Source organism: Heteronotia binoei, chromosome 16 (assembly GCF_032191835.1).
Source record: "Heteronotia binoei isolate CCM8104 ecotype False Entrance Well chromosome 16, APGP_CSIRO_Hbin_v1, whole genome shotgun sequence".
Taxonomy (NCBI): Eukaryota; Metazoa; Chordata; class Lepidosauria; order Squamata; family Gekkonidae; genus Heteronotia; species Heteronotia binoei.
Window position 1 is genome coordinate 24,744,530 of NC_083238.1, and position 16,418 is coordinate 24,760,947.

At 43.8% G+C, this 16,418-nt stretch overlaps 1 protein-coding gene across 8 annotated transcripts in view; it reads right to left on the minus strand.

Annotated features, from left to right (window-relative positions):
* KCNH7 (potassium voltage-gated channel subfamily H member 7) overlaps nucleotides 1-16,418 on the minus strand; it is a 478,957-nt gene that overhangs the window by 63,513 nt on the left and 399,026 nt on the right. For all 8 annotated transcript variants that reach the window (XM_060257338.1, XM_060257336.1, XM_060257334.1 and 5 more), the window contains one exon: nucleotides 13,177-13,576. In XM_060257338.1, the coding sequence (XP_060113321.1) occupies nucleotides 13,177-13,576 (400 nt within the window). The remainder of the gene's footprint in view (nucleotides 1-13,176; nucleotides 13,577-16,418) is intronic.

The following is a 16,418-nucleotide window of genomic DNA, read 5'->3' on the forward strand; positions in this document are numbered from 1 at the left end:
AATCTATGGCATTGTACCCCACTAAGGTACCTGTCCTCCCCAGGCTCCACCCCCAAATCTCCAGGAGTTTCCCAACCTGGGACTGGCAAACCTATTCACCACCCCCTATCAGTGGCAAGGGAGGACCTGATAGTCCTATGGTTCCTTATGGACCTTTTACCAATGAGTCTTCTCTCAAAGGCCAAAACAGTCCTGGAAAGGCTCCTGCCACTTATTGACAGAAACCAAGGCGTGAAGGCTGGCAATACAGTTGTGTAGGATTGATAGACCCCCTGGTGGAGGTGGAGGTCTCCTGCTGCCACGCCCCACCTCCCCACTGCCAGTTAGCTGGTTGGTAGGGAGAACTTATCCCCCCAAAAAGGGAGATACATCTGATATGCAGCGACGTGCCACTGCCCACATGACCCAAAAGTGATGTCATCACATCTGGGACGTGGTGTTTGGGCAAAAACTCTATGGTAGAAGCCAACCATAGAGTTCTTCTCAAATGCCAAAGCATCACCTGAATGTCTCAGGTGTGATGACATCACTTCTGGGTCATGTGGGCAGTAATGTGGATATGTCACTGTATGTCAGATAGGCCTTCATGCTGCTCTTGGTTAGTCCCCCCATCCTCTGGTTGCCGGATCCCACTGTGGTGGTTGCCCAGCCACAGTGGGCATTTTTTCTTGAAGTTACTGGTACTGCTTCTATTATTTTGGTGGATGTTAACACCCAGTGCCCCCACCCCCGCTAACCTGGGGTTTTTCTCAGGTTTGTAGAAAGATCTGACTTGTCTGTCCATGCATCCTATCTCCAAATTTAAGTATCCACAGACAGAGGCCACACTTCACTATTAATAATATGATTGAGAAACTTTCTTTTTCTTTAATCAAAAAAGCTCTTTTTTAAATTATTACAGTTTTGGTGTCAAACTGCACTTAACAGGGGGGACGTGTATCTGTGATCCTCTTGATATGCACAGCTGCCATTTGGCGTGACTAGAGCAACGTGTGCATTTTACTAGTTTTGGTACATACCCTTAAAAAATCTGGCTATCCAACTGAGCACTTCGAAGCTGCAAAAAGAGCAATTCCATCGGATAGGCCCTCTTCTGCTTCTCTTTGTGGACGTTTCCTTAGTTTTATCTGGTTAAAAGTCCCTAATGAGATTATATTGTTATGTCATCCGATTGCTGTTGTGCCTGATGTTTAAACTGTTTTAATTTATGACTATTTTTAGAGTTGCCATTTCCCTGGCAGGGCTGGGGAAACTCGTTTTTTGGGACTTCACTGCCAGCCAGCTGGCTGGTTGGGGAAGCCCCACTCCCAAACAGGTACATTGCCACACAATGTCCCAGATGTGATAATGTCACCCAGAAGTGATGTCATTGCATCGGGGATGCTCTGATATTTGGTCGTTACAGTTTTGAGGTCGAAAAAACCATAGAGTTTGCCCAAATACCAGAACATCCTGGTAAGATGATATTACTTCTGAGTGATTTCATCACACTGGGGACATTGTGCAACATCCCCACCTACCCCTGGAATGCCTTCCAAAGTCCCCTGCTCCATCAAAGGTAAGACCTGGCAACTCTAGTTTTTAGTAATATGTTTTGTTACTTGCCCTGAGGCCTGCAACAGCAGGGGAGGGTGAGTATAAAATCTAATTAAATCAAATAATAAAAAGAAATATCGCAGCATATAGCCAAATCTGGGGCTCCCTCTTTGAAGTCATTAATTGCCAAATTACCTCAAGTAAATGAGTTGGGCATGAATTAACTGGCACAAGGGTTCTGGAAAAGTAGCTTTTCTTTAATGCTATTACCACCATTCATAGGCTTTCCAGTGAGCTCTAGCAGATTTGACAGCAAATATTCACCACCTGATGCTCCCAATGGCTCCCTGCCCTCTTCAGTTACTCAAATCCAAAGTAAAGCACAGGGCTAGCCTCTTATTAGAAGCACGGTGAGGTCAGTATGAAATGATTGAATCAATCCTTTCTTGGATGACAGCAGTCCAGTCAATCTCTCTAGTGAACGAAGTGACCTTCTTCCAGCCTAAAGGGCCTTCCTCCAACTTAAATGGCTTGTCTTCCTGTGATCTTTGGCGGAAGAAACTTCTTCTCATCTAAGATTCGATGTATGCCACTGTTCTCAGAAACCAACAGGATCCCCTGACCTCTGACTTGCCCAGTCCCACTGACTTTCAGAGAGACCAAGGACAACAGAATATAGTTCTCCCAGTTCCTTCTTGGCAGCTCTGCACACTCCTGCAGGCAACTAGAATGACAGCCCGTTTCTAGATGTAGGCATGTCAGTTTGTGCTGCTGCAGTAACTGGCATCGTTTTGTGCAAAACCAGTGCCAGAACTCTGGCTTCCTATGCCAGGATTGCAACTGATAGAGACCATAGCAGGCCAGAGTGCAAAAGGACACAAACAAGGAACTGGTAACATGTTGGCTAAAACTGGGTAGGTGTATTGGTCCTATTACCACTTCTGTTATGCACACATGATGACCCATTTCCATGAAGGTGTGCCCAAAACACCTTTGTGTAGCATTACAATAATGTGTTACGTACTGGTGGGTTTTTTTTTTCTTGGCACAGGGTCAGTTTCCCAGAAGCTTCCTTAGTCTGCCAGTTCAACAAGCCAACTTGGCTTGTGATATCAGCACAGAACAAATGATCATGACATTGGTATGGATCCAACCAGTTATTTTTTTCTGGTGAAAAAAAAGATTGAGTGAAAAACCCCTGGCTGGATCCAGCCCATCAAGCTGGCATGGTCTTTAATTTATCAGCAACAGTTTGATGATGGGATTGCTCATATAATGTGAATCCGGACAAAGTTAAAACCTTTACAGTAGGAGAGTCACACACATACTTAAATCCCATTACTGGCATGCACACACACTGGATGCATTCCAAAGGATTTGCTTTCAGGCCAGAGACTGTGCATCCAAGCTACTTAAACCATACTGAGAATGTTTGTATTCCTGTCTGGATTCTGATAGTTACAATTCATAAAGGCAGTTAAGGACTAGTAAAAGGACAGTCCTGATTGCCATATAAAGACTTCGCATTGTTTCTGGTAACACTGAACCTTGAACTGCATTAAAAGTATGTTGGAGTAGCAAATGGGATGTATTGAATGAAAACATTTTGAGTGTCCTTGGATGAGGGGAAAACAGGACGTGAACATTTTAATAAAAATTGAACGAAGATGTTTAAAAGTCAGTCGGCAAAGGATGGTGGATGTTTGCACCTTTTTAAAGAAGTTCTAGCATTTGCAATAAACAAACCAGTAAAGCCAGAATTATTAAAGTTGGCCTAAACATTTACAGGTAGTGTTAAGTAATAACGCTGCAGAGAGTAGCCACAACACTGCAATTGTTGAAGCTAGTGTGGTGCAGTGGTTGGCAAAACCAGGCTCATGCTAGAGAAAACTAGGTTCAAAGTCCTACTCTGCCACAAAGTTGTTGGGCGATCATGGGCCAACCCCCTTCTTTCAGCTTAACTTACTGCTAGGGCTATCAGGTTGCCCATCATGATAACATCTTGTCCCCATGCTCTAAGCTCCTGCTGCCACTCAATGGAGCAAAAATATGTGGGAGGGAGAACCAGAATCACATGATGCCCATTTCAGTCTGTGATAGCATGGTGTCATGTGACACTCTAGGAATTTCCCAAATCTCTATGGTAAAAAAACCCATAGTGTTACTGACATCATGCCATCATTTTGGGTAGGAGGCATCCCCATGTCCCCAAGGACTGGCAACCAGGGTTGTCAGACCTACTGGTCCAGGCAGGGGTCTCCTACTTTTGGGCACCCCTGCCCCCCCCCAAAAAAATTATCCCTTCTTACCTCTGAGAAGCCAGAAATAACCACAATATGCCTACATAACCAGACATGACATTGGCATGTTGGGGATGTTGTGCGGTGATGCTCTGTTTTGGGGGCAAAACTCCAATTCTACCCTTGAGTTTTGCCCCCAAACCAGAGCATCGCCTTCTGACATCCCTGATGTGCCTATGTCACTTTTAAGTGATGTAGTCGCATCATGGTACTCCTCCCCACTACCAGAAAGGTCCCTCCCACCTTCTGCTGGTGCACTGTTGGGACCCTGCAACCCTGTTACCGCACAGGGTTACTGGAATAAGGGATGGAGCCGAGAAGCATGTAAATCACACTGTGATAATAAAGGTACTAGACAGACAGGTAACATTGCCAATACCTACCTTTCAACTTCTGACAGATGAAAATAAGGGGAAATGGCCTACAGTGTTTTTGTAAATCCCCCTATCTTCTTTTCTGCCAGCTATATTCGCATACTGGGGGACTCTATTTGGCTGGAGAGGTGGCGTAGAAGTATTTTTAAATAAACAGTACTCTGCAAAAGCCTGTCATTCATGAGCTCTTGAATCGTAGCGTTAGCAAATAGATCATCATCTTGCAAATGTTTTAAGTTCAGAACAGACTTGTTGGCAAAATAGTTGCAACCCAAAAAGTACCCAGGTATGCTTATTTCTTGAATGGGCAGTTATGGAAGGGAAGCAACATGCTGGCAAGGTTTTCTCCATGTGCAAACATCAACATGCAGGTGTGCTTGAGACAAGACATATTCATCCCAAATATTTACCATATGTAGAAACCCACGAGAAGGGGCCCAAACCTAAAAAAACCCTCCAGCATACACTAACAGTGTTTTACAAATGTATCTCCAACATATGCCCCAAAGGCAAAAGATTATTATTATTTATTAAAATTATGAATCTCCTCATCCCAGCCAATGCTGGGCTCTAGGCAAAGTACAACAGTAAAATACAAATAATCACCAATAAAATCCGTTAACTGAAAAAACAAATTTTAACCCAATGACATATAGGGACAGAGACAGAATACAGGGACTGTCCATGGTAAACAGGGACAGTCATTGGCCACTATGACATTAAACACACAATGCTGCCTTATACTAAACCAGATCTTTGGTCTATCAAGGCCAATATTGTCTGCTCTGTTTGGCATAGCTCTCCAGGGTCTCAGCTTGAGGTCTTTCACACCATCGACTACCTGATCGTTTTAACTTGAAATGCCAGGGATTGAACTGGGGACCTTCTGCATGCAAAGGAGACTCTCTTCCATTGAGCCACGGCCCCTCTGTAGGGACAAAGTATTTTGGTGTTTTTATTAGAGTTGCTCTGCTTCTGTGCTTTTAATTGCAGGCCAGTGACAGAACTTAAGCATATGAAGGCTTTACCAAAGGGTTGCCAGCCTCCAGGTGGGGCCTGGAGATCTCCCACAATTACAACTGATTTCCAGACAACAGAGGTCAATTCCCCTGGAGAAAAGTGGTGCTTTGGAGGGTGGATTCTCCCCTCCCCTCTCCAAATTCCACCCTCCCCAGGCTCCATCTCCCACATCTCCAGGTATTTCCCAACCCAGAGCTGGCAGCCCTATTTTACCACCATTTATGTCCATGGCAGGAAAAAAAAAATGCAGTCACTAAATTTCACTCCATCTGCCTGCTGTTAAAGGCACACCACCACAATTAGACAAAAAAGGTGAAAACCATGGGGTTTTTTTTCTGGAAAAAGGTGCTGGAATTCTCAAGAGGGAAATGAAAGAGAAACACATGGGTGCTCCCATTAACTTTTGACATGTTTTTTTTTTTTAGAATTTTGTTTCCACGAAGAGGTTCTGGAACTTTCTTCCATTACATCCCCCCCAGAAAAAACACACGGATGCATGTGACTGATTTGTCTGAAGGAGCCTTGCTGGCACAACTCCAAATATTCCTCTTTAATTGGTTCATAGATCAGGCTGATTTGGCCTAACCACGGTTCTTGGGTTGCCTCGGCCATGCAAACAATTGAGTGGATTTAATTTCCTCAGGTTAGAATTATATATGCTAATTCAATGCAACACATTTTTAAAAACAATCAGCTGTGACTCCGATGCTGTGTCACCTTTTTTAGAATTGTCATTTTGAGTCTTGCTTCCCTCCTCCCCTTTATAGACACAAAGAGAACACAGAGTTCTTTTAATTTCAAGGGAAAACAAAGGATCCTTTAATGCTGTGCTGAAGCTACAGAACTTCAGTGAGAATGTTAATGTTCTACTTTGATTACCAATTCTCAAAATGAATCCTATTTAATACGTTAAAATAAGCTCCTCCTCCCCCCCCCCCCCAAAAGGCATGGTTGCTCAAATGACTATAGTCTCTTTAAAGAACATGAAGCCCTGAGGAAATTACTTCAGAACCCTCAGTAGTAAACTGTAAAACATGGCTCTAACAATCTAATATAACAAAATGCGGGCAAGGTGGACTAATTCTTCTTAGGGATGGAGAAAGGAGGTGCAGAATGTGTGGCCTCTATATTGCCACACTGAAGACAGGGGCAGTGCTGGGGTTCTTGATGGCCCAAGCCGCCCACCCCACCCCGCTTCTGCCCCCTATGGGGGGTCTTTAAAAGAGGAGGAGGTGGGGCTGCTTTTGCCGCCTCTTGCTAGGCAGAGAAGCAGCAGAAGCAGCTAATCTGCCTCCCCCCTCCCATTTAAAGACCCCCGGCAATCAGCTGATCAGTGAGGGTCTTTAAATGGTGCTGAGGGGGTTGCTGCTTGCTGTTTCTTTTCTTTGCCCAAGTGTTGGGTAGGGGAAAGAGGCTGCACAGGGCCTCTGCCTTGCTCCCAGGCTGTCTTCCCTCATGGGGGGGGGCAGCCTGGGAGTGAGGCTAAGCCCCCTCTTTCTTCCACCCAATTCTCAGGTGGGGGAAAGAGGCAAAGTGGGACCTCTGCCTCACTCTCAGGCTGCCTTCCCTCACAGGGGAGGCAGCCCAGGAGCAAGGCTGAGATGGCTCTTCCCTCCACCTGAGTCTTGGGCAAGCGAAAGAAGCAGTGGGCATCAGCTAGTGTGTGGGGAGGGGGCGCGTACATGGCCTACTCCCACGCGCCGACCATGACTGAAGGTTTTGTGAGGGGACTGAGGAAGACAAGATGGCCAGAGGCAAAGGAAGGCAAGGCTCCTGTACATTTCACAACCCCGCCTCCATGGGAAAGTTTCATTAATGCTGCTTTTCCTGCCACATCCCTACACATTCAGCAACTCTGTTCTGAGGTGACCAAAAGTATAAGAGCCTTGCCTCCATTCCTTCTCTTGCTCTAACACAGGGGTGGCCAACGGTAGCTCTCTAGATGTTTTTTTGCCTACTATTCCCATCAGCCCCAGCCATTGGCCATGCTGGCTGGGGCTGATGGGAGTTGTAGGCAAAAAAAAAAAAAAAAAAAACCATCCGGAGAGCGACTGTTGGTCACCCCTGCTCTAACATGACTAACAAAGTCTGACCTTGTTGAATTGCCCCACACAACATTTCAAGAGTTTGTCCCCACACCCTACAGTGTTTTTGTTGTTGTTGTTTTCTTTGCCGTCAAGTGGTGATGAATTCTTCTATCAGCTTATGATTTACATTTCTATGATCCCATAGCATTTTCAAGGCAACAGATGTTCAGAGGTGATTTGCCATTGCCAGCCTCCTCATCATAACCCTGGTATTCCTTGGTGGTCTTCCTTCCTAATACTATCCAGGGCCCACGCTGCTTAGCTTCCAAAATCTGATGAGCTGGGGATAGCCTGGGTTATCCTGATAGGCATACAAATGGTTAAAAACCCAGAATTAAGGTAGGACATTAGTAGATCATTTCTCTATTTGCTCCTCTGTTGGCCTCTGAAAACCACATCTATCTAAGGTAGGGTTGCCAGGTCCAACTCAGGAAACACCTGGGAACTTTGGGGGTAGAGCTAGAAGACTTGGGGGTGGAGCCAAGACCAAGGTTGTGACAAGAATGACTGAACTCCAAAGGGAGTTCTGGCCATCACATTTAAATGGTCCGTGCTCCTTTTAAATGCATTCCTTTCCTTGGAAATAATGGAGGATTGAGGCACCTTCTTTTGGGGCTCATAGAATTAGACCTCCTGGTCCAATCTTTTTGAAACTTAAGGTTTGTTTTTTTTTGAGGAGAGGCACCAGATGCTATGTTGAATATCTGGCGCTTCTACCTCAAAAAACACCCCCCCCCCCCGAGCCCTATAGATTGATTCTCCATTATACCCTCCGGGGATCAGCCTCCATAGGGTATAATGGAGTGCCCAGCAGACATTTGACCCCCACCCTCTTTCTAATAAATCTGAAGTGGGGGGGATCTCCAAACCAGGGGATTCCCTTCCCCCAACTGGGAATTGGCAACCCTAGTAGCCAGGTCTCCTTAGCAGGGAGGCAGTATCACCCGTGGCACAGAGTGGTAAAAAGCTGCAGTACTGCAGTCCGAGCTCTCTGCTCACGACCTGAGTTCAATCCCGGTGGAAGCTGGGTTCAGGTAGCTGGCTCAAGGTTCACTCAGTCTTCCATCCTGCTGAGGTCGGTAAAATGAGTATTCAGCTGGCTGGGGGAAAAGTGTAGATGACTGGGGAAGGCAATGGCAAACCACCCTGTAAAAAATCTACCATGAAAACGTCATGATGCAACGTTACCCCAGAGTCGGAAATGACTGGTGCTTGCACAAGGGACTGTCTTTACCTTTAGTATCGCCAGAGATTTGGAAGATCCTTGAGAAAAGCTGGAGCAAGGCCCTTAGGGGCTGAAATGTATATGGTTATTGTGGTGATTGGAAGTCTTTTAAATGTATATGGGAAATTGTATGTGGTTTGCAAATTTTATGCACTTATATTCAAGCAATACGTTTTAAATTCATTTTTGTGCATGTTTTATATTAAATGTTATACCTTTTATGAATTGTGTTATAGACAGCTTGACGCTTCCACCTTAGATCCATACCAGTCCAGCTTCCACCTGGGCCATGGGACGGAGACAGTGCTTGTCGCCCTCATGGATAATCTCCAGCGGCATCTGGATCGAGGTGGTTTGGCGGTACTGTTGTTGTTAGACCTATTGGCTGCGTTCGATATGGTCGACCACCAGTTGCTGACCCGCCGCCTCGCCGATGCAGGGATTCAGCGGCTGGCCTTGCAGTGGCTTTCCTCTTTCCTTGAGGGTCAGGGTGGCGATTGGGGGAGAACTATCCCAGAGACACCTACTTAACTGTGGGGTGCCTCAGAGGGCGGTCCACTCCCCGATGTTGTTTAACATCTACATGTGCCCCCTTGCTCAGATTGCCTGGAGATATGGGCTGGGTTGTTACCAGTATGCTGATGACACCCAGCTCTATCTATTGATGGACAGCCGGACTGACAATGTCCCCGCAAATCTGGACCTGGTGTTGCAAGCCATGGCAGGTTGGCTTAGGCTGAGTAGGCTGAAGTTAAATCCAGCGAAGACAGAAGTCCTTTGCCTGGGTTGCGGCGGTCTGGGAGGGGAAATCCCCCTACCGGCCTTTGATGGTGTGTCACTGGAAGCAATGCACAGGGTCAAGAGCTTGGGGGTGCTACTGGAGTCTTCCCTGACAATGGAAGCCCAGATAGCAGCCATTGCTAAATCTGTCTTTTTTCATCTTAGGCGGGCAAGGCAGTTGGCTCCCTTCCTGGAGTGTGGCGACCTGGCCACAGTGATCCATGCAACGGTCACCTCGAGGTTAGACTACTGTCATGCCCTCTACATGGGGCTGCCCCTGTGCCGAACTCGGAATGCAGCTAGTGCAGAACGCGGCAGCCAGGTTGTTAATGGGACTCCCTAGGTGGGAACATATACAACCTAGGCTGCAGGAACTGCACTGGCTGCCAACTGTGTACCAAGTTCGTCACAAGGTGCTGGTTATTACCTTTAAAGCCCTATATGACCGAGGACCTGCCTACCTTAGGGACCGTCTCTCCCCATATGTTCCCCAGAGAGTACTGAGATCTATTCCACAAAATCTGCTGAAAATACCTGGGCCAAAGCAGGCCAAATTAAAAGCGACAAGGGAGTGAGCCTTCTCGATAACAGCACCCCAATGGTGGAACCAGCTGCCAGGGGAGGTGCGGGCCCTGCACCTCTTCCAGCTGGCTTTTTAATGTGGAACCATTACATCAACATAAAAACTATATCTATGCACACATCAAGACTGTAGCACCATATTATGTTATATTGTGGTTTTAAAATTATTAACTTAAATGTTGTTTTATATGTAATTGTATTTTAACTGCTACCACTTTGAATTTTATTGTTGTATCATTGTACGGAGTACTATGTCTTGTAAGCCTCCCTGAGCCTGCTTCGGCGGGGAGGGCGGGGTATAAATTAAAATTTATTATTATTATTATTACACTTTCTGAATGAACAGCACTGATGAATTCTTCTATCAGATTGTGATTTACATTTCTATGAATTTGGACTGGATTAGAATTAGAAGTTCTGAATGAATCTGATGACTGTGTCACATATATTGCCTTAGTAATTTGTGGGTTACAATACTTGGTGTTTTCTGGATAACACCCTCATGGAGGTTGGCAAATCTAACTTGGTTCTGTTATAGTTCCTTACCATAAATTCAGTCTTGGGTATACAGAAAGATTAACAACGTTTTCATTGCACATATTTGTGTGCCCCAATCGGTTTATTTTATTTGCCACACTTCCTTTTGCAAAGTCCTCCAGGGAGAAGTCCTGAGAGAATTTTCGCTTGGAAGCGCAGCAACATTTCACTTGGCAGGATGCAAACTGCCACTTTGCTCAAAGAGACCCCTTCCAATTTTTTCATTCTCATGGGAATTTTAATTGACAAGACATAACTGCGCAACTAATTGCCCTGTCACATCAGGTATTATACTTTTCATGCATTCAGAGAGGATTGCACCCTATGGCCATTTAAGTCCTTGACAGGTTAAGCTGTTGCAGAAGTCACTAAAAGGTTCTCTTCAGGAGGGTGGAATAAAAATTCAAGAAGCAGGTACTCAATTGGAAATCTGCATATTTGCATATCATCCTTGAAAATCTACCTACAATACTTAGGACTCAGACAAATAAAAGTGATTTCAGTTATACGCCACATGCTGCCTTCCCCCTACATTGCTAGGAGAACCAACCCAACCCTGACCTACTTTTTTGTTATATCTCCCTAGCATATTCCCTGTAGCAAGTATGCTGACTAGAGCAGAAGGAACACAAGAGAGGAAATAGAGTGCATAATACTTATCACCCATATTAGTGTGTCCTCTTTAAAGTTCTTTAGAACCATCACACGGCAGACTTTCAATCTTGTTACCCACTCTTCAAGTATCCTTGAACTGAATGAAGTACATAAATAAAAGCACTTTCTTGCCAAAAATAGCATTCTAGACTTACCAAAGTAATGTTTACAGTCTCAAGTTTGGCCCCTTTAGAAGAGATGGACAGGTCACAAGGAGATTGTTTTCATGAATGTATTGATCGAAAGCAGCGCATTTTAGATTTCACAGATCTAACAGACCTTCTGACATTGACACTGACTAGAATGGGGTTTCCCAACTTTACGGATCCTGTGGGAATTTTTTGAAATCTGGAGAAAAGCTAGAGGGCACAACAAAATGATTGCTACAGTGGGTGGGATCAAACACAAAATGGCTACTTAGTTCAATCACAAGATCTGTGGAGGTTCTGTCGTGGAGGTCCTAGGATGATAGAAGCATCTGCTTCCGAACGGGTGCTCCCTACAAGATAAAGATGCCTCCTGGGCTCTTTCTTTGCCAGTGACATGGAGGAAAACCAGATCTGGCTTTTTGGTTTGAAAAAAGAGATGCTTTGTAGAAGAAGGTTGGTGACAGGAAACTCATCAGAAGCATCATGTGGGAAATCACTCCTCTGGAGTATGCTGTAGACTAATATCCTGTGGTGCCAAATGAAACACCTGGATATCTTTATCCTCCCACATGGCTGAGATCTTGTAAATGCTTTTTTAAATTTTTTTTAAAAGAAGCATTATGGCATCATCCTAATTCAAAGTTTACATGGACAATGAACCCATAATTACTCTCCAAACTGTACTAATCAACATCATTTGGATATACCTTAGTGCTAGAGTTGCCATGGCAACCAGTAGGAGGCCAGAGAGAGGGTGGGGACATGGGGGGCACCATTGCTAAATCACACCTCTCTAGGAATAATAAAACCATAGCATTTTCAGTGATATTGTAAGTTTTGTCATTCATATTGAGGCTATATTTGGGCCTATGATTATTTTTAAACTAATTTGTCATAAATACATGTATTTTTGGTCATTTGCAATGTTTGCGCTGTATATTTATTGATTTTACATTGGGCCCCCTAATTTGTATCCATTTACTCTCTCAGGTTCTTAATTCATTTTTTGGGTTAAGTTTTTGTTCCCCTTTCCCTATTTCCAATGATAAAACTATAGTTTCTAGTGATTCCTAGAGCAGACTGAGATTGACCTGTGGGTTTTACATAAAAGTGGCATAACCTTTGCCAATGGCTATTTTTGAGAATCCTGCAGTGCTAACTGGATAACACAAATCTCTTTGAAAAATAGAATGGAAGGAAAGAAAAATGGCACATTAGTTGTCCAGAACTGGTAAACCTTGAGCTTAATTTAAGGGTAGTATGTTGAATGAAGATCATGTGATTTGTTTTCTTATGATGCTTGGGTTGGATCTGGGTGGTAGGGAGGGAAAGATGGAATCTTTGGAACGGATCCAACCACCTTCTTCCTCCGGTTTAAGCAGCCTTCCTCTAAAGTAAGTGGCCCTTCCTCCAACAAAAGACAGGAGGAAGGCTTCAAAATTTCTTCAGTGGACTGGTAAGATGGGGTAGGATCCGCCCCTTTGTTTGGGGCTCCAGTTTCCAGTAATTATACGTGGAGCTGTTTGTTAAATGCAAATCAGACCATGTCCTAGTTTTACTATTACTTCATGCATGCATTTCACTGCTGAGCTCTTGCAGACAAAATAGGTTGTTGAATGAACTTCTGAAGCACCTTCCATGCCAATGAAGTGAAGGAAAGCCAAAGGTGGCTCTTTGTTTTGGAGAAAAGATGCTTTCATTAAGAGATGTTTTGTCAAAGAAGCAAATGGGCACTGGAAACCAGTAGACACTAAGGCACCCACGGTCACTACACTTATGATCAATCTCCTATAAGCACTCATCTCACATATGGTCAATTTCCTTCACTCCTCTACCTAAATGCTTATTCATTATCACAATTAGCACATGTACATATATTATCAAAATATTTGCGGGAGTGGGGGGAGAAGAAGGCAAAAGAGTCCTACTCACAGCCAATCAGCATGACACAGATGGAAAATATTTTCTCGGAGTTGGTGTTGGGAGACACATTTCCGAATCCTACACTTGTCAGACTGCTGAAGGTGAAATAAAGGGCTGTGACGTATTTGTCCTTGATGGAGGGTCCTGAGCTGACATCGCTCCGATTGTAATGTTTCCCCAGTTGTTCTCCCAGTGAATCCAGCCAGCCAATTTTATTAACCAGGTAATGCCGCTCAACGTTCCCAATAGCGTACCAAATGCAAGCCAGCCAGTGAGCAATGAGAGCAAAGATGCACATCAGTAGCATCAGAACAGCAGCCCCGTATTCGGAATAGCGGTCCAGTTTCCGGGCAACCCTCACCAAACGCAGCAGTCTGGCAGTCTTCAGGAGGCCAATGAGTGTTGTCGTCTGTGGGGAAAAAAAATGGGTGCTGTTATGAATGGAACTCACATGGCTAAAATGCTAATTTCATTTTATGAATCCAAGAAAAGGACAGGTGTTTAAGGTCAATTATCTGTCCGAAAGAACTACCTTAAAGTCCAACAACACTGATTAAATATAGATCTGGAAAACAGCCAGATTCTAAGATTATAGCACCTATTATATAAGTAATGAGCAACTTTGACATGGGATTTGTTATAATTTTTATTTAAATAAAAACACCCAGGGCTTTTTTGGCATCAGGGGTTGTGGCCTAATATGCAAATGAGTTCCTGCTGGGCTTTTTCTACAAAAAAAGCCCTGAAAACACCAACCAGATACCTCCTGTAGGCCATATCGCGAATGGCTTCTGAATGTGTTATGCCACAAGCAATTTATGGTGACCCCCCCCCCCCCAACACGAGGCTTTCAAGGCAAGTGAGAAGCAGAGGTGACGTGCCATTGACTTCCTCTGCAGAACCTTTCCTGGACATCTCTCTTCTAAGCCACAGCCCTGCTTAGCTTCCAAGATCTGACAAGATTGGGCTATAACCATTCCATCTTCTCTTCCATGTCTGGCTTCTGAAGTTCTCCTCAATGTCAAAAAGTGTTTTGAAACATAACAATGGAATTATAAATTGGTGGATCTGTATTGTTTAAAAAAGACAGTAGCTCAAAGATGCCTTGGACATGTGAAAGTTATAAATAATATATAGCACCATGGTAGAAAGTCAGCCATTAGCATAGAAATAGTCTGCAGATGTTAACAAGGATCACATTCTTAAAGGGAACTCATGCCATATATATTTGCATAGCGAAGGATGAAATACTTTAGATACAAAGGCATACTAGTCTGTTAACTGTTACAAGAAGCACCTCAGCTCATTACCCTGATTCCGCCCATGAAGTTCTAAGGTATTAAACTTGAAAGTAAACCATGCTTCTTGCTGGCAAAGACATCTCTTTAAACCTACCCTTGAGAAAGATAATCTTCAAAATGACTCGTATTGATTGTTCATCGGGCTCTTGGATCTTTGAGGTGCTAAAGGCTTGTTTTCTGAAAGAAGCCTAGCTGGAGTGAATTTTTCTACCATAGCAGAACAAACGAACAATATAGAGGCTCAATGCTTCATTGACAATATATACTCTGGACTTTCTATTATATTTATGACAAGTTTGGAACGGACTCTGGAACTGGTTTTTCATATTTGTGCTTTTTGTGTATGTATTTTTGATTATTTGTGATTACTTGATAATATATATTCCTACGGGGTATATTTAAATACAAAACTTAGATAGTTTGATTATATAATTGTAGTTTATTGAATTTTGTTTCTGTGATACCCTGATTCTCTAGTTTTGGACATTTGGAACTTATTGCAGGGTTCTTAGCTTCTTGGCCAACAACAAGCTTCTTCTAAAACAAGCAAGACTCATTTATGCTATGCTTCCAGCTAAGCAGTAAGAGGACTAAAAATTATACCTGCCAGTCAAACAGTGGCCGTTTTCCCACCGACCTTACTCTGGAGCGACGTCCCTCTTCACCGCGCAGCGTCTGCGCGGATTTTGCACCAACTGCTCCGCAGAACCCGAAAGAGCCGCAAAGTCCCGCGGCTTTTGCATCGCAAATGTAAACTGGTTTTTGGCGGTTTACATTTGCAACGCAAAAGCCGCGGGACTTTGCGGCTCTTCCGGGTTCTGCGGAGCAGTTGGTGCGAAATCCGCGCAGACACTGCGCGGTGAAGAGGGACGTCGCTCCGGGGTAAGCCCTGTGCGAAAACGCCCAGTATTTAAAACTCCACAATGTGAATGGCTTGAAAATTATATCAAATTCAATGGGAAAGTTAAGCATCTACTAAAATCTCCATCTGTTGAAAGCATTGCACTTTGTTCCGATCCAAATAGGCCATTCTTATGTAATTCAGTCTCACCAGGTAGTAAATATATAGTATGTTTTGCCAAGGCATGCACATAGTGTTTAGACTGGAGCTCAAGAACTTTGAGTATTGCTGTCCAATTTTGCTCTAGAGCTGGCAGTTACAAAGGTTTATCCATTACTGATCCTATAAAACTGAGATTTACCTACGTGATAAATAGCAATCAGCAAAACTCTTTCTACCCTTCAAAGCTATTAAGACTGAATGTGTGACATTAAAACAGTGAAACAAAATTAGTATTTAGATTTCCCTCTCTCCGCTTTTTTGTTTTAAGAAGGCATGTATAAAATATATTTAATGAATGAAAACATTTAAAACTCTGCTGGGACTAGCCTGCCCGTTAAGTGCCATTTTCAATGTTTTATTAAACCTTTGGATATTTGATGTGTTGCTGAATTTAGATCTTAGTAATTGTAGCCCTGAAATAAGGAAGTGGGGAGGGGGGGGGGGAGAGACATGCTCCATAGGCCATGTTGGATGAAAACAACATATTCTATTTATACCCAGTTTACAACTTTCTTTCTGCAATAACACACTGTGATAGCTCAGTTAAGTGCGGCACACTCAGCCACTGCTGCAGAACAGTAGTGCCAACAAACCAAGAAATTGGCAGCAGAATTGACATCCGCTGGGGGTGTATTTGAAGAGTGTTCGATCCAATGCACATTGGCATATTTCTCTGTGGTTTCTCCTGCAACAAGTTGAATACAATGGGGCCTTGCAATTCATGAAATGAATCACCAAGGTTATGAAAAAGAATGAAAGCTGGAAAAATGGGAATAGGCTGTATATAACAAGGGCTTTGAATAATGAAAGTCAAAGGACAAGTTCGGCAGTTGCCATTCTAATGAAGTGCATTAAAAAGATTCCATGCGCACAATGAGAGGGGGTTT